Source organism: Apodemus sylvaticus, chromosome 9 (genome assembly GCF_947179515.1).
Source record: "Apodemus sylvaticus chromosome 9, mApoSyl1.1, whole genome shotgun sequence".
NCBI classification, from domain to species: Eukaryota; Metazoa; Chordata; class Mammalia; order Rodentia; family Muridae; genus Apodemus; species Apodemus sylvaticus.
In genome coordinates, this window is record NC_067480.1 from 72,028,126 (window position 1) to 72,051,127 (window position 23,002).

General features: G+C 53.6%; 2 protein-coding genes across 2 annotated transcripts; one reads left to right on the forward strand and one right to left on the reverse strand.

The window, feature by feature from the left end:
* Positions 1-2,580: 2,580 nt before the first annotated feature.
* On the forward strand, positions 2,581-6,230 carry Fem1a (fem-1 homolog A). Its single transcript, XM_052191983.1, has one exon. It carries the CDS (start codon positions 2,815-2,817, stop codon positions 4,777-4,779), a length of 1,965 nt encoding a protein of 654 aa, XP_052047943.1. The 5' UTR covers positions 2,581-2,814; the 3' UTR covers positions 4,780-6,230.
* Positions 6,231-14,287: 8,057 nt separating this feature from the next.
* On the reverse strand, positions 14,288-21,183 carry Ticam1 (TIR domain containing adaptor molecule 1). Its single transcript, XM_052191982.1, has 2 exons — positions 20,973-21,183; positions 14,288-16,864 (listed from the first exon to the last, which is right to left on the reverse strand). The coding sequence occupies exon 2, from the start codon at positions 16,737-16,739 to the stop codon at positions 14,664-14,666; it is 2,076 nt and encodes a 691-aa protein (XP_052047942.1). The 5' UTR covers positions 16,740-16,864; positions 20,973-21,183; the 3' UTR covers positions 14,288-14,663.
* Between the last annotated feature and the right edge of the window lie 1,819 nt (positions 21,184-23,002).

Below are 23,002 nucleotides of genomic sequence, written 5' to 3' on the forward strand. Positions count from 1 at the left end.
CGGAGACCCGACGCTGAGCCCAGGCAGATCCCTGAGGCCTGAAGCTGACGGAGAGAGCCTGCTTCAGTAACTAGTGTGGAAGAGGGAGGGGCAGAGAGAGCCCTGACAGCCCCGGCCCTGCATGCAAGTACATGAGTGTGCGCTCACGGACAAAGATGTGTTTTAAAATTGCATATTGTAGGGTAGAAAAGATGGGCGAGCGCTTAGAGCACGCAGTGCGCTTGAGGAGGAGGGACCTTGGCTTCAGCGCCCACATGGTGATTTAACCAGCATTCTGTAACTCCAGGTCCAGGGGACTTGATGCCCCCTTTTGGCCTCTAAAGGAACCTGCACTGACACCCATATCTTTTTTAAATTACATAACGTGCTGAGGTGGCTCAGTGGAGAACACATACCTAGCCTCTGCAGAGGCCCTGGGATCCGTCGCCAACACTAGGAGAACCAATCAGGGTTGGAGCCATTGGCCTGTGATTGTCCAGGAAGACACGAATTGCATATTGGTTTAACCTTCCATGGGCCTCCCCACTTTCCTCCTGGAGCCTGTGTCCTGGCTGCCGCCACTCACCTTCTACACTTTCCTCCCCAAACCCCATCAGTAACTGTTTACAGAAGGAGCAGATCTGTCCCATCCTTGGCTGGGCGACCTGGGGATCGGTGCTACCACTTCCTCTACTTTCCGAGTGTTTAAAAAATATACATATTAAAATATTAAATATATACACATGTATATGTGTATATAAATCAATACAAATAGACAATAATAAATATATATATATAGTTCTGTTCTTTTTTTTTTTTTTTTAGAGGCAGGGTTTCTCTGTGTAACCCTGGCTTTTCTGGAACTCACTTTCTAGACTAGGCTGGCCTCAAACTCAGAGATCCAACTGCCTCTGCCTCCTGGGTTTTGGGATTAGGGTGTGCACCTACACCACCACAGCCTGGAGACATGCACCTAGGCGTGCCCTGGTGAAGCTCTAGTTGTCTGATATTTGTCATGGCTGGTGACAATGGCTCAGCTGAGGCTCTACATGAGAGTGGATGGTCAGGGGTTCAGAGGTGACTTATGTCTACTCACAACCGGTGGGGTGCCTGTGCGTGACAAGCAGATGTCCGCAGCTGACTCCCGCAGGCCTGAGGGACACAGAAAAACAAATCGTATTGAAAACAAAGAAACACAGCAAGTTAGATGGTTGGGCAGGCAAAGGTGTTTGCTGCCACGCCTGATGACCTGAGTTCGAGCCCAGAGACACATGCGGTGGAAGAGGGTGATACCCAAGGGCTGTCCTCAGATCTCTATGCCTGTGCTGTGGTGTGCATGTGTGCACACACAATAATACAATTTTAAACTGCATTTATTTTTCTTATTCTCTGTGTACACTCATGTACTACAGAACATGTATGGATGTCAGAGGAACTGTAACAACGAATGGTTCACCAGTGACTGGCACCCACAGATGCTCACACCACCAGGAACTCCAGCTGCAAAGAACCCGACGCCCTCTACTGGCCTTGGCCGGTGCAGGGAAAGCATGTGGTATTTTTTCAAAATAATTTATTTAATTTTATTGTATGTGTATTGGTGTAAGGATGTCAGATCCCTTGGACTGAAATTACAGACAGTTGTGAGCTACCATGTGGGTGCTGGGAATTGAGCCCGAGTCCTTTGAAAGAGCAGACAGTGCTTTTAACTACTGAGCCATCTCTCCAGCTCTGCATGTGTCTCCTTAAAAAAAAAAAAAGACAAAACCGAAAATCGAGAGCCTAACTGCAATTTGCAGAAAATCGAGAGCATTTCTGCAAATATGCTACGAGGGAGTTGCTGAAATGCGCTGCGAGCTCAGGCTCTTACACTCTGCGCGCGCCCCCTGCTGGTCAGCAAGCCTTTCGTAGAAGTTCCACCTCGCTCCGGATTGGCTGCGAGTCACCTTCGTTGCCCGCTGGGAAATGTAGTCCGCAAATGAGGCGGAGGCATATTCATTTCCTGCCTGCTCCTTCGCGAAAACCGGAAGTACACCGCTACATTGCCCAGGGTCATGTGCAATGTGCCGCCAAGCCTTGCCTGACGTGAAGAGATGCATTTATTTACATTTCGTCGCGGGTGCCCCACGGCGCTTTGGGAAATGTAGTCCTTTCTTCCCCGCTTCATGTTTTCCTGTGGATTCTGCGTTAATGACATGACGTTATCACCTGGCTCATAGCCCCTCAAAACTTGGTATATGTTGGTGCATGATGGGAACTGAAGTCTTTCAGTGATACTCGTCCAGTATTCTCTGAGCACGTACTTCTTGCCCAGTCTGTACTCTGTCCGTGACAGTAACCGGAAATATATCATCAAATACTCAGGTTCACATACAACTTTATAGGCTTGTATGATAGGAACTGAAACCTTGAAAGTCTTTCTGAGAAACGTCCTTTTGGAAACTGAGCGAGAACATGCTTCCAGCAATCTCCGACTCAAATTCAATACCAGGAAGTGCGTCACCACATTTCCCAAGGGTTTCACTAACCATTGGCCTTGCTTGACGGAAATTGCCAACCTTCCCGGTTCTTCCCACCTACCGACTATCTTGTCCGCTTCTCCCTATCTCTTTCGGGAAGTGTAGTTTTTTCGCTTTTCTGATTCCAAATATCATCCAGTGGGTGACCACTCACAGGACTCCATTTCCCAGCATGCTTGTGCACACTCTGTCCTCGCCCCTTTGCGGCGGCCATTTTATTTCTCCCTGAGATCCGCTAAGATGACAGCCCAGGAGAAGGTGAAGGTTGTGTCTGGCAATCGGCGGCCCGGCTAGATCCAGCAGCGAGGCTTCCAGCATGGATCTGCACACAGCCGTGTACAATGCCGCGCACGACGGCAAGCTGCTGCTGCTGCAGAAGCTGCTGGCCGGCCGTGGGCGTGAGGAGCTGGAGGAGCTGCTGGGTGAGGTGGCCGGCGGTGGCACGCCACTGCTAATCGCAGCGCGCCGTGGACACCTAGACGTGGTGGAGTACCTGGTGGACCACTGCGGCGCCAGCGTGGAGGCGACCGGCTCCGTACACTTCGATGGCGAGACCATCGAGGGCGCGCCTCCGCTGTGGGCAGCGTCGGCAGCGGGTCACCTGGCCGTGGTGCGTAGCCTTCTGCGCCGAGGCGCCTCGGTCAACCGCACTACGCGCACTAACTCCACGCCGTTGCGCGCCGCCTGCTTCGACGGCCACCTGGACGTAGTGCGCTACCTGGTGGGCGAGCACAAGGCGGACTTGGAGGTAGCCAATCGCCACGGCCACACGTGCCTTATGATCTCCTGCTACAAGGGCCACCGCGAGATCGCGCGCTACCTTTTGGAGCGCGGCGCGCAGGTGAACAGGCGCAGCGCCAAGGGCAACACCGCCCTGCACGATTGTGCAGAATCTGGCAGCCTGGAGATCCTACAGCTGCTGTTAGGCTGCCACGCGCGCATGGAGCGCGACGGCTATGGCATGACTCCACTGCTGGCCGCCAGCGTCACCGGGCACACCAACATTGTGGAATACCTCATCCAGGAACAGCCCAGCCACGAGCAGCTCTCAGGGACAGAGCTTTCCGGAGAAGGCTCCTCCCAGGTGGCAGGAAACCACTGTTCCACCCCAGAGGAAGCAGAGCCGTATGAGAGCTGCTGCCCTACCAGCCGGGAAGCGGCTGTGGAAGCTTTGGAGCTGCTGGGTGCCACCTACGTGGATAAGAAAAGGGATCTGCTTGGAGCCCTGAAGCACTGGAGGAGGGCGATGGAACTCCGCCACCAGGGTGGCGGCTACCTTCCTAAGCCAGAGCCCCAGCAACTGGTTCTGGCCTATGACTATTCCAGGGAGGTGACCACGCCCCAAGAGTTGGAAGCCCTCATCACAGATCCTGATGAGATGCGGATGCAGGCACTGCTGATCCGGGAGAGGATCCTGGGACCCTCGCATCCTGACACTTCATATTACATACGGTACCGGGGTGCTGTCTATGCGGACTCCGGGAATTTCGAGCGCTGTATCCGTCTGTGGAAGTATGCCTTGGACATGCAACAGAACAACCTGGAGCCCCTGAGCCCCATGACCGCCAGCAGCTTCCTGTCGTTTGCGGAGCTCTTCTCCTATGTGCTGCAGGACCGCTCGGCCAAGGGCAACCTGGGCATGCAGCTTGGCTTTGCAGACCTCATGGGTGTGCTCAGCAAAGGGGTTCGGGAAGTGGAGCGGGCTCTGCAGCTGCCCAAGGAACCAGGGGACTCTGCACAGTTCACCAAAGCCATCGCCATCATCCTCCACCTTCTGTATCTCCTGGAGAAGGTGGAGTGCACCCCCAGCCAGGAACACCTCAAGCACCAGACAGTGTACCGCCTGCTCAAGTGTGCTCCTCGCGGCAAGAATGGCTTCACCCCACTACACATGGCGGTGGACAAGGAGACCACCAACGTGGGTCGGTATCGGGTGGGCATCTTCCCATCGCTGCAGGTGGTCAAGGTGCTGCTGGACTGTGGAGCAGACCCTGACAGCAGGGATTTCGACAACAACACCCCTCTGCATATCGCCGCCCAGAACAATTGCCCGGCCATCATGGATGCGCTCATCGAAGCTGGGGCCCACATGGACGCCACCAATGCCTTCAAAAAGACTGCCTACGAGCTGCTGGACTCGAAGCTGCTGGCTAAGAGCACTGTGCAGCCCTTCAATTATGTGACACTGCAGTGCCTGGCTGCCCGTGCCCTGGACAGGAACAAAGTCCCTTATAAGGGCTTTATCCCAGAGGAGCTGGAGGCCTTCATCCAGTTGCACTGAGCCTGGCCCAGCCACTGGTACCCACTTGGGCCTTACTTCTCCAAGCAGAAGCATCCAGGCCCCTTGGTCTGCTGGCGTGAACCCAGCTGTTGATCCTAGAAGCCTTCAGGGTCACATGGTAGGAAGATGGTCTTTGTGGAAATGCAAAAAGAAAAAAAAAATTGATGCCAAGCCTCCCCAGTGGCATGCTTCTGTCTGGGTCTGGAGGCCTCTGCACTGTCACCCAGTGCCCAGCCAGCTTGTCCTAGAGTCCTGCAGTGAGCAAACACTGTCTCCTTCCTGCAGTGGGCACTGGTCACCTAGATGTTTGCAGTTGGTTTGTCCTTTACTAAGCAGATGGGGAACAGCCTGGAGCCCGTGTGTGAGGGTTTTTCTCTGTCCTTGTTCACTGGATTCTGTTTGTTGGACTTAGTCATGACTTAGTTGGGAGTTGCCAGTATTCTGCAGTGGCCACGGCTGAGAGTGGCATGGACTGTGCGTGAATGCAGATCTGTGACCAAGGCCTCATTTCTGTGCCAGTTAGAGAGAGGACTCTCCCCCAAGAAGGCCCAGAGTCAGTTGCAGGAGCCACAGCCAGTCAGACACCAGTGCCTCCTGTCTCGCCCTCTGGATGGACAGACACAGTTCCCAACCTTGGGCTGCAGCTGGAACTGCCTGGCAGATGCTATGGCCACCAGGTTCACATCTGTGGCAAACTTGTCCTGGCACCTTCATCGCTGAGGACCTGACCCCTCTGTTTTGAGGAGTCCCCAGTATCCCAGTAACTTCTTGGGATAGGCTTCTGACCAAGATAGGGAAAGGTGGGCAGCTGCCAGCCAGGGCAGCGATGGACCCATGTGGTGCCAGCTTGGCCCACGTGGGGCCCTGAGTGCACCACACAAAGTTACAGCACAGCTGCCTATCATCACTCCACCAGCTCTTGACCCCATCATCCGTGCTGAGCGGCTCACCCTGGATCAGGCAAGGCAGTAGGTCCTCTTCCCCGGCCTATAGAAGCCAGCTACAAGGGTAGGAAGTCACATGGAGAGGGGCCAGAGCCTCCCTCAGCCACTTAAGCCACATAAGCTGTCCCTTGAGGACATCAGTGTGTGATTGCAGTGCTAGGTAGGTTCTCTGTGTAAACAAGCTTAGGTCTTCCTGGGCAGGGCCTCGATGCTCTCTCCACCCTGCCAAAGCTCAGGGCAAACATGGACCCCTGTGAGTCCGGCACTTCTGTTTATGGATTAAAATGCAGGTATGTGACGCCGTCTGCCTAGCTTTTGTTTGATGTGGCTAGGTAGAGTGGGGAGCCAGATGAGTGCTCGGCAAGCATGCGCCATGGCACAGACCCATCATCCTAGCACTTCCAGGGCTGAGGCAGGAGGATCATAAGTTGGAGGCCACCGGAGTAGACAGTAAGTTTAAGGATAGCGGGGGGGGGGGGGGGGGGGGGGGGGGGGGGGGGGGGGGGGTGTAGCGTAATGAGACAGTATTTCACGACACACTCCTACCCTCTCAAAACCGTCTCCTAGGGGCCATGGCACTAGTGAACATCTACTGAGCCCCTGCTGCACCCCACATGCTCATATGCACCACCTGGCTCACAGCAGCTGCCTGCCTTCTGATGGAGCCGAGACCATTCAGGTGGGGCGAGTTCAGAGAGGTCACACTAGCGGTGTGCCTAGGGGCACAGCACGTGAGAAAGTTCAGAGAGGTCACACTAATGGTGCCTAGGGGCACAGCACGTGAGAAAGCATCAGACTCAGACACTCTCGTGTCAGTAGCTGACACCTCCAGACCCATTCCCTACCTCAGCACCTTGAACATAGAGCTCACGGGTCCTTCTATAACTACTGACCTCCAAGCTCAAATTTAAGAAAAACAATTACTTGAGTCCCGTGTTCTTCGTGCTGTCAGAATTAGGAACTGTGACCTGGGGCCTGAATACTCTTCTGGGGGGGGGGGGGAGTTAATCCAGCAGGTCCCAGTAGCTGCCCCCAGCCAGGTTCTACCTAGGGGGAACAGCAGGATCAAAGAATGGATTCCTGCAAAGCCACCACAGGGCCCACCCAGCCTTAACCATATGCTACCTGTAATTGCACAGGCCTGTGTTACTTGTGTACTCTTCAGCCAATTACAATAGCCTGTGTGTGGGCTGCAGTGATTTTAAAGACTAAAGCAGGGTATAGTGGGTGTGTTCTGGAGGCAGAGGTGGGTGGCTCTTTCTGAGTTTAAGGTCATCCTGATCTACGTAGTTCTAGAATAGGCATAACTACTTAGACCCTCCCCCGCTAAAAAAAAGATTAGTGCAGGGGAGATGGCTCAGTGGTGCCTGTTCAACTCCTCAACACACCACCATAGCAAGTGGGCAGACAGACTGGGAGCAAGGGCGGGGGGCGAGCCTCTCCCCAGTCTGGCTGGGTCTCTGGTCTCTATTCATGTGGCTAGCACAGCCTGTTCCTGTAGTGCCACATGGCTGCACCAGTGTCTGGTATTTCTAAGCAGGGAATGTCCTGACCCCAGATTAAACATAGCACAGCACAGAACCACCTCACTTGGCACTCAACCAGGTCTACAGAGGGCCCAGAAGGATGAAAGACAGCACAGCAGGTGGCGTCTGAATCTAGGCTGCGGAGAAGGTGGGCCTGGCCCTGCACATTTGCGATGCCCCCACCCTCAGCCCTCATGACTTGGTAAAGCCTGTCAAGAAGCAAGCTTGAACCAGATGTGCTGTCTGTCACACACCTTCAGTCTCCGAGCTCCAGAGGCAGGTGACAAAAACCAGAAACAAATACCAAGTGAGTCTGAGTGACCCTGACCTGCAGAAGCCTCCCGGTTCTTCCCTCTCAGCCAGCCGCTTGCTTGCTTTTAAAATTATGTGTGTGTGCCAGGTGTGGTACATACCTGGAGCAGAGGACGCAGATCTCTAAGTTCTAGGCCAGTGTGGTCTACAGAGAGTTCCAGGACAAGCCCTGTTTTGACCCTGTCCCCCAAAAATATGTATGTGGTGGGGAAGTGTGCATATGAGTGCACTGTCTGCAGAGGTCACACAGGTCCATCTACCTGGAGCTGGAGTTACAGTCGATGTGAGACACCAGATGTGGGCGCTGGGAATCGTTCTTGGGCTGACAGCTGAGCCATCTCACCAGCCCTTTGCTTTTAGTCTTTTGTTTGGTTGGTTAGTTGGGCTTGTTTTTTTATTTATTTATTTATTTTTTTTTTTTTTGAGATGGGTTTCCCTATGGCCCTGGCTGTCCTGGAACTCACTCTGTAGACCAGGCTAGCCTCCAACTCCGAAATCCGCCTGCCTCCGCCTCCCAAGTGCTGGGATTAAAGGCGTGCGCCACCACCGCCCCGTTGTTTTTAGTCTTTTTAGGCAGAGTTTCATGTAGCCCGAGCTGGCTGACCTCTTGCTTCCTGGCTGAGATCACTGCTGTGTGACAGCATGCGCAGTTTATAGTTCACATCTACAAGTCGGTGCTTTTCAGGGTATTCTCGGGTGTACAATCAATCATTGCCATTTCCAAAGGTTACCCCTAGAAATTGATTTCAGGCCTGGGGTGCAGTCAACAATAAACATTGGTGGGCATGGAGCCATGGGGTCCACCCCAAGCCCTGGGAAAATACTTTTTAAAAACAGAAAAGTTTGCTTATAGAAGAAAACCTGAGTAGTGGGAGATGGCTAGGGTGAGTGAGGCTGGATCAACGGCAATAAAATCATGAGACTACAAAAGTCAGTATGAAAGCCCTAGAGCAGTGGACAGGGGGCTGGCCAGCAGTCCAGCCTGACAAGTGCGCACTGACCAGCTCACGTGTGCTGAAGGGTCTGAGAGCTTCTGGGGCAGGAGTGGTGGAGCTAAGTCTTCAGGGAGAAGAAAACCCCTTTCACTTCCCTGGGAGTCTGACTGCCTCCCAGGACTGCTTAAGGGCCTGGGCCACAGGACAGGCTAAAAATAAAAGCCCCGCCCTGGCATCTAGCAGGAGACTACCCTCTTTGGGCACCAACCCCAGGCATAACAGTGACATTCAGTCTCACCTTACAATCTTAGAGATTGACTCCACCTTCTCTGCCTCAGTTTTCCTGCCTGCAAGATGTGGAAGGAGCACTCTGCCCCTCCAGGGAATGCTAACTGAGTGACAGCTGTGGCTATCTTTGTCCCAGGACTGAAATCCTCACCAGGCAGGGAGTGCTCATAAGCTCAGGCTGCTGCCCAGGGTGCCTCCTGATGGAAGTCTTTATTGCCATCACCTTGGCGTGCCCAGCACTTCCCACAACCCTCTACGCTTCATGATCGGCACATAGCCCAGGCTGAACTCAAACTGTGCAGCTGTAGCTGAAGGTGACCTTGGATCTTGATCAACTGAGAGAGGAATACGGGGTTTCCTGTCCAACAGCTGAGATCAGCCCCTGACCTGGTGTGTGCGTCCCCCCCTCCCCGTGTGTAGACACATTGGCTTCCCTGGGCCGTGCGAGGCTCCACACTTCCTTCCCAGGCTATGCTGCTCGCCATCTTCCAGGATGCCCACCTGGCCAGCATCCCCGCCTCGGGCGAGCAGAGCTCTGAGCTCACAAGGTAGAAGCAGAACCCCAGAAGGCATCTTTGGCATACAGTAGGTGGTGGTTCTGTCTTTGTTTTGGAAATAGGGTCTCACTGTGTAGCCCAGGCTGGCCTGGCATAAATTTTAGTTTTTAACTTGAAAGGTTTTTATTGAGGCACACGCTGACCAGAATTGCTTCTCATGCCCTCCCAAGCGCTGATGTGTCTAGCATGAGCTCCTGACCTGAAGTGAGGTTCAGGGTGGCGATGTACCTCAGTGGTACAGCTCTTGTCTAGCCTGTGCCAGGGCCCTGGGTGAGAAATGTGTGCAGCACCTGTTAGGAGGCCAGGGGAAGCAGCGCGTCAGGCTAGCTTCCTGATTGTGTGTTGGGGTTTGAATTGTGTGTGCGTGCGTGTGTGTGTGTGTGTGTGTGTGTGTGTGTGTGTGTGTAGCTCAGGACAATTCTAGAGAGCTGCTGTTCTCTCCGAATGTGGTTGCCTGGGATTGAACTCCGGCAGCAGGCTATGCAGCAAGTCTTTGCTGCCTGAGCCCTCTAGTGGTCATTGTTGGTTTTGGGCCAGTGTCACCCTGCAGCATAGAGCTGCCTAGACAAGTAGGCCAGGGATCCCTACACCCTCCTGCCTCTGCCTCTGCCTCTGCCTCTGCCTCTGCCTCCCCAGCACTGGGATCACAGGCAAACACCAGCTGTTTTATTCATAACAGACTTAAGTTCTCTTGTGCAGCAAGCACTTTACCCACCAAATCATCTTCCCGGCCCTAAAGTAATGGGTTTTAAGTGAGGTGGCCCAGAAAACCCGCTACAAAGACCTTGGGGGAGCAGGGGAGGAAATAAATGCACACATTTTTAAGGGTTTTTGCCTGCAAGTGAGGGCCTTGACAAGTGGCACAAGTTCCTCCTTTCAGTTCCCTGAAGAAGGCACACAGGGCTGGCTGGAGCCAGGTCATGGTAACCTTGGCCTCACAGGAAGGAAGGAGTCTTGCTCATTGCATCCTAGTGATCTGCAAACTCAGAGACCCCTTGGCTGCCTGTCCTGGACACACCCAAAGCTGCCAGGCCTCACCGCCTGAGTTTGATCTCCAGGACCCAGTGGAAGGAGAGGGCTCACACACACACACACATCTAAAAACAGAGAACATTTATAAAATAAAAAACTCTTAACATCCAGCATGAATTCCGGTGCTCCAGAGGAGGGAAAGCTAGCCTGATATACATAGTGAGTTACAGGGCAGCCTGGGCTACATAGACCCCGTGTCCCCCATTCCCCAAAAAAGGTTGGGAGTGGAGACAACCTGGCTGAGACTGCCACTGGGGAACGTGAGACTGGGGCTCAGACAGCGTCCAGCCATGGCTCCAGCCCTCATGGGCTCCTTCCACAAGCTTCCTTCAGTCACTCCACCAGCCTGCTGGCTTCTCCGAGCCTGGCACAGGTCTGCACACAGCAGACGCTAAATAATTTAGACATTCATGTAGGATTGGGGCTGTAGCTCAGAAGTAGAGCACTTGCCTAGCAGTAAAAATAAATTTAAAAAGTGAAAATGTATTGAAAAAAAATCATCTTTTTGACTTGAGACAGGGTCTCCCATAGCTCAAGCTAACCTCAAACTTGTTAAGTAGCTGAGGTTAGCCTTGAATTCTTGATTTTTTTTCTGCCTCCTAAGTGCCAGGATGATTAACTTATGTTTCTTATATGTTTTTTAAGATTTAGGTATATGGGTGTTCTGTCTTCCTGAATGTCTGCATGGCAGAAGAGGGCATCAGACACCATTGCAGATGGTTGTGAGCCACCGTGTGGTTGCTGGGAATTGAACTCAGGACCTCCGGAAGAACAACCAGTGTTCTTAACCACTGAGCCATCTCTCCAGACCTATATTTCCTGGCTTATGGTGGGTGTGTGCATGTGCAACTGTGAGGAAGTCAGAGGACAGCTTACAGGAGTCGATTCTGCCCTTCTACCATGTGGGTCCTGGAGAGCAAACTCGGGGTTATGAGGCTCCATGGCTAGGGCCCAACCCTTTAAACAGCTGAGTCATCCCTCAGGCCCCCCAAATCCAGTGGAAGTGAATTGACAGGCTGTCCTTCTCTTCCTCTTGCTAACACGGCTCCCCTAACATGCAGCCTCTGTCCAGCCCGGGGCCTTTGCTTGATCTGGGCTGTCCCTTACCACACAGACACACACACACACACACACACACACAGTCCCCTTGCTTTCTTCACTGATGTCTTCTCTTACACTTCACCCCAGAACACCCATACCTAAGAGCCCAGCCCCCTCCCAGCCACCACTGCGCCCCAGAAACCTGGGCAGTCCCACACTGTTAGAGAGCTTCATTTACATCCCGCCCCCAGGAACTGCAGAACGGCCGTGCTGGGGTTTCACTTCAGGTCGGTCATGCACAGAAGAGCCCGGCAAGGTCCGACTCCGAGACTAAAATAACAAGCGGGCCGAGTGACTCATCCCCTCTCTGCTGCTCACGCCGCGGACGGTCCGCAGATTTGGATGTTTATGGTCCTTGGAAGTCTGGCTTTTTGCATCACACTCTTTTCAGTTCTAACTAAAGTAATGTTGAGGGCCAGAATTCAGTGTTGGGCCTTAGGTTTCCCCATTGTAAAATGAGTCCGCATTTCACAGAGACTTGTTTGGAGGGTTGAGATGTGTGGACACATTAAGATCTCAAGAATGCGATCAGCGAGGAGGGAGACTCCTTGCCTGCATGAACCCCAGGGCTGCAAGTGCTGAGTACCTCATGAGGCCAGCACCTGGGAGGCTGAGGCAAGGGAAGGACCCAAAGTTCAAGATCACCTTTGGCTACACATTAAGGAGGTAAAAGGGACTCTGCAGGAAAATACAATAAGCTGGGTGTGGTGGCGCATGCCTGTAATCCCAGGACTGGGGAGGCAGAGGCAGGCAGATTTCTGAGTTCGATGCCAGCCTGGTCTATAGACTGAGTTCCAGGACAGCCAGGGCTACACAGAGAAACCCTGTCTCCAAAAAAAAGAAAAGAAAAGGAAAAAAACTTCCTTTCTCTCTCTCTCTCTCTCTCTCTCTCTCTCTCTCTCTCTCTTTCTTTTTTATTTTTGAAATAGGATTCCTTTTCTTAGCCCTGGCTATCCTGGACAAGTGCTGGAATTAAAGGTGTGCACCACCAAGGCCCTGCTCATCCAGGACTATGTAGAGATATTTGTCTCAAAGGAAACCCAAATAAATGAAATAAAAAATGAGAGTATGGGGGCTGGATCGATGGCTCAGTGCTTAAGAGCACTGAGTTCAGTTCCCAGCACCCACAACTGTCTAGAGCAGTGCTTTGCAACCTTCCTAATGCTGGCCTTCACAGTCCCTCATGTTGTGGTGACCCCCCTCCATAGAGTTATTGTTGCTAATTCACAGCTGCAATATTGCTGTTATGAATTGTAATGAAAATATATCTGAGGTGCAAGATATCTAATGTATCACATACACACACCAAAATAGTCTTGACCCACAGGTTGAGAACCACTGTTCTAATCAGAAGGCTATCAGAGTCCAAGTTGTTAAAGATGTCTAAGATCTGGTTATTTGGTTTCCATCCAGGAATAATTTTGCTTCCTGTAAGGAAAACCTGCAGAGGTGCTACTGCTGTCCACTGGCAGAAACCCGATATCTGATAGGTGATTCTGTGTTTAAAAAAAAAAGGTCAGTCGACTCGCAAGAGGACAGGCAGGACTCACAGGTTGAGAACAACTGCTCTATAAAAGTACTTCCATGGGATCTGAGGCCCTCTTCTGATATGCATACATACATAAAAACATATATAATAGGCAGGCAGGTTTCTGAATTCGAGGCCAGCCTGGTCTACAGAATGAGTTCCAAGACAGCCAGGGCTACACAGAGAAACTCTGTCTCGAAAAAAAACAAAACAAACAAAAAAAACCCATATATAACATATATATGTACACACACAGACATGTAAATAATATTAAAAAAAAAAAAGAGCACTTACTGCTCTTGCAGAGGATTCTGGTGCCGATCCCAGCACCCACACCAAGGGATACACAACAGCCTGTAACTCCAGCTGCAGGGGAACTGACACACTGTGTACTAGGTGCTCATAAACTCACACAGCCTCACACACACACACCCATAAATAAAAATAGAGAATGTATAAAAAAGAAAAAGTAAAACCAATAAATAAGTTGAGAGTAGAATATGCAAAGTCGCACAGCCTTGGCTTAACTTCAATTTAACAGAGCACGAAACGCATTAGGGATGTGGTGGGGCGAGAGCAAACAGGCAACATTCTTGGGCCATTATGTGGTTGAAGATTTAGCAAGGCCCTCAGCTGTGTAAAAAAGCTGGCGGGCCAGGTCCGGGAACCAGGATTGTTATCTTCTAGGGCAATCTCGAAGTCAAAGCTGGGGGCAGTAGGGCAAAAGAGCAAGTTTCTAGGCATTAGGCTAGTTGCAAGAAGTCTAAAAACATCGAGTCGGGGCTCACATTTTGAGTTAGGGTTTCACAACCACACGCTCACACTCCATTGTAGCAAAATCTGCTAGAATAAATGTGAAAAGAAAAAAAAATTAATGTATAAGGGTTTGACACATCTTGGAGAGGGGAATCAACATGAGCCAGAGGTTACAAACTGTCTTCTAACCTACACACATGCCCTGGAATCTATGCATTACAGAAGTAAACGCACAAAGCAACTAAAGCCGGCAGAAACTCCCCACTTTCGTTTTCTCCTTTCCTGACATTAGAAGACTTCCTGAAGTGTGGCTGCCGGACCCCACCCCAAAGACTACATTTCCTAGAGTTCCTTGCAACAGAAGACTACGTAGCCTGAGCTGACCAATGGGATGAGTATATCTACATATTTCCGGTTCCTGCCACTCTAGGTCGGGCCAGCACACCTCTTTCTCTAGTCCAGTCACAGCGGAGTTGGGGTGACTCGCTTGTTCCTCAGGGCGATAGAGTTGGGGACGCTGGCTTACGACTCAGCCGTCAATAACTTTATTAGGAAGACAGGGCCCTCCCTAAGTGTCCCAGCCCCGCTTGCTCCCCAGAGAGACCCTGTGAACGGCCTCAGAGGAGCCTGTGGCTTCATCGTCCTCTGTCCACACAGGTCGCAGGCTGGGTCCCACAGAGTCTGTTCAGAGGGGGTTCCGCATGTGTCCCAGGCCCTGATTGACAGGCGTGGCCTTTCCTGCCTCTGGGGTCTCAGGCTGGGTCCGACTAATGGCCACTGTGGGGTCCGGGCTAAGTCGTCTGGCTGCTGGGCGCCCAGTGGGGTTCCCTTCCTCCACTAGCACTTAAGGACCCAGGTGAAGTCCAGTCTTGCCACTCTAGCGATCTAGGTGGGGTCCAACCTGGTCACTCTGGAGCCTCAGGAAGGGGGCCCTCCTGGTCAGTCAGAGGGTCCACGCAGGCTTCCTCCGAGCACTCAGTCCTGCCATCAGGTGACTGGGCCCCCGTGTGGCCCCACATGTGGTTGTTGACGCCCAGCTGAACCATCTGGGCGTGGTGGATAATGAGAGGCTGAGGACCCGGGGTGTGTGGGGCTGGAGAGGAGGCTGATGGGAAGGACTGGGGCAGTGGGGGGGAGACAGGAGGCTGCAGGGGACAGGGGGAGACTGGAGTGCCGCCCTGAGGATGGGACGGTATTGGCTGTGGACATCCCGGCCAGCTGGGGAAGGGTGTTGGGGCCCCCAGTGACAAGTCCTTCCCAAAGGCCACTCCAAGTCTGTTCATCTCTGCTTGCAGGGCTCTGTAGCTATGGGCATAGGCTGAGTAGGCGGCAGATATGGCGGCCACCTTTTGCCGCTCGCCCTCCAGCTGGATGCTCTGCTCCTTGAGGGTTCTGGCTTCCTGCTCCTTCTTCCAGCGTGCCCGCTGTGCCCAGAGCTTCTGTGTTTTGAAGGTGTTTGCCACCTTTCTGGCAAAGAGTGGGGAGTGTTCATCCAGCCACACAATGCTGTGCAGCAGTCTGGTTGTATCTGGGCTTAGCTGGGCCTGGGAGCACTCAAGTGGGAGGAGGGGGATCACACAGTCCTGCCGTCCAGACTGTGTGAGGCTGTTCATGAGAGCATGGTTGACCTGGTGCAGGCTCAGGTGACAATCAAAGCTGGCAGTCAGGAGCAGGATTGTGAACCCCGAGTGGTCGATGGCATCCTGGAGACAGCGCAGCTCACCACGCCCAGGCACCTGGAATTCCTCACAGAAGGTGGCCCCGTCAGGTACCCCAAGGGTCTCCAGCTTCTCCCGAATACGGAGGGCCACCTGCTCATCAGCCCTGGCATGGAGGACCACAAAGTTATAGAACTTCTGATCAGATGCTTCTAGGTGGCCCACGACAGGGGCTGCGGAGGCTGGAGGAGCAGGGCAGCTGCTCGGGGAGGAGGGGGCGGCTCGGAGGGGCGGTGGCTGGGCAGGAGGGCTGGACGAGGTGGCGTTCTGCAGAGGATCATGTCCTGCAGGGACCTGAGGTGGCCACTGCTTTCCAGCACGTCCTGTGGTGGATGGCAGGGGAGACGGGGAACGTGTAGGCGAGTCTGTGCACTCAATGGGACAGTGGACGCACGTGGCTGGAGCAGCCAGGGAGTCGGGGAGGATGGGTGAAGCCACCTCTGGGACCCTAATTTCGTGGGGTGGCCCCAAGGAGATACTGGTCTCCACTGATGGAGGCCAGCTTCTCTCCTCAGGTTCTTGGCAGCCCTCAGGGACACGCTGAGGCTCCCGAGTGTCCGGCGGTGTGTCACATAGCTTGCTGGGCCCAGGGGTTCCATGGTGTGAAGAGAGAAAGGGAAGTGTGGGTGACTGGCTGATCTCTAGGTGGCTGGCCAGAGAGGCGGTGCTGCCGGTGGAGCGGAGTGTATGTCCCCCGCTCCAGTCTGGTGTGTCAATAGGACAAGGCTGGCTTCTGGTCACTGTGGGGGGTGCTGAAGGTGGCGGCAGGGAGCCCTGATGAGAACAGAGTGGCTGCAAGCCACAGGGGTCCCCCCTCATGTCTGAACAGCACCGATCCCAGGCCTCATCCTGGAGCTGACCCAGCTGGTGGTCACCCCTGGAGGCGAGGTCACGAAGGGCCACCTGGTAAGCCATGTCCCTTGCGGAGGCCGGACACAGGTTCTCCTCCGCCAGCAGGTGGTACAGGCGGGCCACCGTCCAGGACAAGTCTGGAGGCTCCTCAGGGCCCTCTATGCCCTCCTCCACGTCTGCCCACTGGCGGGCTACCAGCTGGGCCACTGTGTCCACCTCCAAGGACTCCAGAGAGACCCTGGCCTCCGTGTCCTGGCCCAGAGCCAGGAGCACCATGGCGTGCAGAAGCTTCGACTCCCGGCTGCCGGGCCGCAGACTCCCCAGCTTGTGTCCCAGGCAGGTCAGCCTGGCCCTTCCCAAGGCACCTAGAATGCCAAAGGCGCCACGGAGTGAAGGGCCTGGGTTAGCCATGGATGTGGGCGGATGAAGCCTGGAGCCACAGACGGTGGGCTGGGTGGAGACATGTTCCGAGCCAACGGCCTCCCCGCACAGCCTGGTCCCCTTCTGCAGAGATGCTGGAGGGCCGCAGTGCAGACCTGCAGGAGCGGGAGTTCATCGTGACTTTCCAGACAAGATGGTGCACTGCTCAACCCTAGCCCTGGGGGGCAGAGGCAGGGTTCCGGGCCAGCCAGGGATGGATATGGAGATGTCTCCCAACCCGTGAGAGGGCTGGGTCAGTGGGTAGAGTGCTGGCTGAGCAGTCACGGGGTGCCAGGTTCAGGCCCAGCGCTGCATAAACAAGGTGTAGTGATGAGTGACTGTTCTGAACGAGTGTGTAAGTGGACGCGGGAACCGGCATAAAGTTCTTTTTATGTTGTTTTTGTTTTTTCGAGACAGGGTTTCTCTGTGCAGCCCTGGCTGTCCTGGAACTCACTCTGTAGACCAGGCTGTCCTCGAACTCAGAGATCCTCCTGCCTCTGCCTCCCAAGTGCTGGGATTACAGACGTGCGCCACCACCACCCGACTGGCATAAAGTTCTTAATGACCACAGGACACTTGCACTAACCCTCAGGTGGCCAGTCACTTATGCCCAGCTCCCTGTTCATAGCTGAGAAGACCTCAGAGCATCTGTTAATCCCAGGGCCCCAACACCTCTTCTGCCTCCGCAGCCAGGCTGGGATCAGGGTCACTGCCTGCTCTACTCAGGCAGGGACAGGTGTGACTGCTATGACCAGAGAACCCTCGCATGGAGTAGGTGAAGGCCAGGGAAGCGTCTAGCACCTGGAGGTGCTACAATGAATGCCCAAGGTGGGGGACCCTGGTCTAGCCTAGACGTGGACAGGTCAGTCAGCTAACCACAGACGTTGCACACAGATGACCTAAAGCCTTCAAAGACCTGACTTTGAGCAGCAGAGGTGGGCCGGGCTCAGAGCCAAGGTCAGGGAAGCAAGGTAGGCAGACGGAAGGGTCTTACAACCATTGGCAGAGCCACGGGCACGGGTGGGAGTGGTAACAGCAGATGACAGACCAGGGACAAGAGAGCTGAGGGAGAGGGCCACCACCCTCTCTGTGGCTTCTAAGAAATGGGGGCAATCAGGTGTGACAATGTAGGCAGAGGCAGTGACAGTGGACACAAAAGGAACAGAAAAATATAACCCTGGGCCAGAGAAAAATGGGTGATGTTCACAGCGGGTCAGCAGCGCTGCTGCGGGACTAAGCCTGAAAGGGTCCAGATTGCCAAGGCTGAAGGCTTGTGTTTATAGATCCCAAGGACTCAGAGGACACAAACATGGAGTGAAGGGCACAGCTCATACAAAGGCCCTGGGGCAGACGACACAAACATGGAGAAGTCTGAGTGAAGGGCACAGCTCATACAAAGGCCCTGGGGCAGACGACACACACAGCCCTAGCGACTAAGCCCCAGTCCTGACTTCACCACACCAAAACTCTACCCACTTCCCAGACGCTCTACTTCCATACTCGTGTCCAGCCTTCTCAGCCCACACCTGTGCGGTCTCCTCACAGTCTGACAGTCCTCACACACCTACTGTGTGTGGCCACCGTCGGGGGAGACGCTGCTGATGGAGCGGGGTGCACAGGTGCGGGCATCAGTCAGAGCAACAGGAAATGAGAACAGCCACCTAAGGCCATTTCAAGAAATAAAAGTGCCCTGGAGGAACTGAGCCTGAGACAAGGCAGGGGTGGAGGATGCCTCCGGGAGGGGATCACTGGGTTGAGCCCCTGAAGGTGAGCTAGTCCACCTCAGAGCTCCCTCAGAGAGCACACGGTGCAGAGCGCTCGACAGGGCTCGGCTCCACGCAGAGCAGGAGGATCCTGGCCAGCTGGAGTAGTGAGGAGGCCAGAGTAGTGAGGAGGCCGGAGCAGAGGGAGGCAGGGCAGGAATGCCCAGGGCGGCCAGGGCCCCGGTGGGTCACTGGGAGGTGGGAGCCCAGGGCCTGGTGGGTCACAGGGAGGTGGGAACCCTGGAAGGCTGTGGGTGGAGGTCACAGAGAGGACATTTTCATCTATGGTCATGGGAACCGTTTGTGTGCTATGGCGAGGACAGACTGTGGGGTCAGGGGGCACCAGACAGAGGATACAGCACTGTTTTTCCCCTCTCTTCCCTCTGTCCTTACTGTGCTGTGACTGAAATGCACTGTCCTACCTCCGGACCTGTGCACGGTTGTCCCTCAGACGGCAGTAGCACCCCTCTGGGAACAAAACCTCAGTGCAGTAGCCCACTGGCCTCCCTAGTGGGCGACTCTCAACACACTTGCACATGCTCGACACCTGCTGGAGTCATCTCTCAGCTCTTCACAACCTCACACAAAAGTTTCCTTGATGTTGTTGAATAGCCACCATGTCCTACCTGACCAATCTGGGGACCCCACAGGGGCACGGCTCTGATACAACAGTCTGGTTCCTGTATCTAGAGTGCCTGACAAGACACACAGTAGGTGCATAACAAGAGCTCAATGAGGATCAGCAAGATGGCTGGGTGGATAAGGGAGCTCGAGAGGCTGCCATGCCTGGAGATCTGGGTTCAGTCCCTGAGACCCATGTGGTGGGAGGGGAACAGAACAAAATGAAATAAAACTAAACCGAGGGGCCTGGTAGTGCGCATCTTTACTCCCAGCACTCAGCAGGCAGAGGCAGGAGGATCTCTGAGTTGAGGACAGCCAGGGCTACAGAGTGAGACTCTTGAACAACATGAACAGGACAGTGCCTGGTACACAGCCAGTGCCTAATAAGTGCACACTGAGGTCTGGAGATGCAGTTGAGTTGACAGAGTGCTTGTCTGTCATATGTGAGGCCCTGTGTTCAGCTCCCAGCCAGGAAAGACAGGACAGCAGCAGAGAGGGGGGAAGAGAAGGAGGCAGACAGACAGGAGGGAGAAACGTTTATTGACATAATTAAGCAGTGAACAGACAAAATAGTGCAGGGCACACAGTACTTGTGTTTTATTTGCTTGTTTTTTGGTTGCTGACACAGGATTGGCCTTGCACTGTGTAGCCCAGCATAACCTTAAACTTCCGATCCTCCTGCCTCTACCATGTAAGGGCAGCAGCTTCCTCTTGTCCAAGCTACACTTGAAAAGCTGAGACAGAAGGATTTCTTTCTTTCTTCTTTCTTGTTTGTCTCTCTCTGTGTGTGTTTTCAAGACAGGGTTTCTCTGTGTAGCCCTGGCTGTCCTGAACCTTGCTCTGTAGACCAGGCTGGCCTCAAACTCAGATATCCACCCTCTTCTGCCTCCTGAGTGCTGGGATCAAAGGTGTGTGCCACCACCTCCCAACAACAGGAGGATTTCTTGAGCTCAAGAGATCAGGGTCAGCTTAGAGGAGTTCCAGGCCAGCCTGGTCTGCATAGTGATACACCCTGTCTCAAGATACAAATGGACACAATTGACACAAAAATAAAAGTAATTATTTTTAAGAGAGAGGGAAGAGGAAAGGGACAGTGGGGAGAGAGAAAGAGGGAGGGAGGGAGAGGGAGGTGGTGTGCTCAGTGAGCCCTCATTCAGCATGCCTAAAATCCTGTGTGATATCCCAGAACAGGAGAAACCAGGATTGGTGGACGGGTGTGTGAGTGGATGGCTGGGTTTGTAGGTGGATAGGGTGAAAACAGACTTCTTTCTTTCTTCCCCGGCCTTCTCTCCCTGGCAGAACTTAGTCTCTTTTGGCACAAGGGGCCTCTCCTCCAGTCTCTGCAGACTGTCAGCTCTGGATCTCAGGGACTGTACTACCAGGGCACTTAGACTGGATCCCAGACTGGCCTTGTGTGTATCCAGGGGCCTGTGTTGGGCCGGAAACAGTTGACTGCAGAAGCTGCAGCAGACCAGTCCCCCCACAGGTGCCTGTGTTAGTCCGTGACAGTCTGGGACAAGGGGTTTTGACAGGGGACATTGAGGTAGAGAAAGAAATCTGATCAGGAAATAGCGACAAGGGGAGGGATTGAGGGTGGGCGGCTCGGAGGCTCGCTGTTGGGGTTGGAGGAGACCTGGGACTGAGAAGATCTAGGGATCTGGGGGTACTGGGGACTGAGCGCGCACCCAGGATCACAGGGCTGGGTTGGGGGTCTGGAGGTGGATTGCAGATGTGAGTGTCCATGGGAAAGAGCTTGAGGAAGCTGACGGCCTGCAGGGGGCGCCCAGCACCTACTCCCGACCAAGCGCCCGCCGTGCTGTCCCCGCGGCCCTCATCCTACCTGGCTGTGGGGGGTCCTGAGCTGGTAGATCTCGGGGTCCCTGGTGGCTGCTGAAGGAGGAGGAGAGAGAAGAGGAGGAGGGAGCGTTCGGTCCCACCCCTTCCTCCCTTCCGGGTCTCGTAGGGAGGAGAGGGTGAAGTCAGCAGTCTCATCGTGGCTGGGCCAGGCCCTGCCCTGCCGCCACTCCAGCCCAGTGCCCCAGCGCCACGTGGAACTGGGCAGGGCTTGTACTGCGCGAGGCCAGAGCTGGGGAAGGAGGAAGGAACCCTCCTCCGCCCCCAGAGAACGTCAAGCCGGTGGCCGCAGAGCTAGCTCAGCTAGTGACATACTCTGGGGTTTCACAAAGCACCACGTGGCTAAGTAAGTGCACAGGGACCCTGGTGACTCACGCTTACACGGCCAGCAGCACCGCAGAAGACTAAAGCAGGTAGATGGCCCCGAGTTCACGGAAGCCTGACCCACGCAGAGAGGCCTCCATCTCAAAAACAAATCAGTGCAAGATAAGTAATCTGAAGTGCTGGAGGCCACAAGGTTTTGTACAACTGTGTGTGAATATTTTTAATCTTGACTTGATTTTACTTGCAGTGTGTGTATGCGCGCACGCAGGCATGTAGGAGTATAGAACATCAAGTGCTGTTACTTACTGAGCCATCACAGAGACACAAAACAAAAATTTGTTGGAGATTTGCTGGGTATTTAATTTTGAGGGAAAAACTCTCCCTGTCTTCGGACACACAAGAAGAAAGCATCAGATTCCATTACGTGTGGTTGTGAGCCACCATGTGGTTGCTGGGAATTGAACTCAGGACCTCTGGAAGAGCAGCCAGGGCTCTTAACCACTGAGCCATGTCTCCAGCCCTGCAGACATTTTTTAAAACTGATAAAACTAAATTGTGGAAACAGGAAAGCAGCAGTTCACAGAGGACTATGACTAGGAGGTGGGGTGCACGAATGAGCCTCCAGCAAGCACCCTCTTGCTGCGGGTTCTAGGCAGGAGTATCTGCCTCACAATGTCACTGAACACGACCTCTCCAAGCCTAGACACTTATCTCCCCAAGGCAGGAATCAGAATGGCTTCTTCGTCTTTGTGTTTACATATGTGTACATATTTGTGGAGGTTGGAGGTTGACATCAAGTGTTTTCTCTTGGTCACATCTTTAGGAGACAATTTTGTGAGTCCAGCCATCTCAGGAACAAGTTCCACCTTGCTGGCAGGGTCAAAACTGAGTTTGTGTTCCCAGGCCCTGGAATCCAACTCCTGTTCTGCTTCTTAGATCTTTATTTCTTTCTTTTTTCCTTTTCTTTCTTTTTTTTTGTGTGTGCATATAAAATTACTTTGAGAGAGAGAGAAAATATAGAATATATGGCAAGTTGACAAGGCACATAATCCAGCCAAGCTGGAGTATGCCTTAGCTAAGAGGCTCAGCCTAAGCTGGGCAGTGGTGGCGCACGCCTGTAATCCCTGCACTCTGGGAGGCAGAGGCAGGCAGATTTCTGAGTTCGAGGCCAGTCTGGTCTACAGAGTGAGTTCCAGGACAGCCAGGACTACACAGAGAAACCCTGTCTCGAAAAAACAAAAACCAAAAAAAAAAAAAAAAAAAAAAAAAAGATGCTCAAGAGGCTCAGCCTAATATGGTGGTTTGGTTGTTTCCCCACCATGGTCACATGACTGATGCGGGTGGGGGTGGGGAGACACTCTCGCTGCTGCTACCTAGCGTTTCATCGGACTGTCTATCGAATACTAGTTCTGGAAGAGTCCGAACTTTAAAACCTGAAGCACAGTTTCTATGGAATGTCTATCTCTTGCACCACTGTGAAGTAGACCCACTCTAAAGGCTGTATAGATACAGGTAAGGTGGTCAGAGGCAAGAAGTTCATGTGTGTCTGTTAACCCGTAAAGGGCGTAGGAAGCCGCTGCTCTCCTGTTATCTAAACTAAGGTTGTAAATGTGTTCCCGACTTGACTCAAAGTTGCTGCCCACCCACTCCTTTGTTCCTTTATCTCTCTAGATTCCGGGTCGGGAGTCCGGA

What these genes read in the sequence shown, in the direction of transcription:
- Fem1a (XM_052191983.1), top strand. Translation starts at nt 2,815, where the DNA reads ATGGATCTGCACACAGCCGTGTACAATGCCGCGCACGACGGCAAGCTG.
- Ticam1 (XM_052191982.1), bottom strand. Translation starts at nt 16,739, where the DNA reads ATGGCTAACCCAGGCCCTTCACTCCGTGGCGCCTTTGGCATTCTAGGT.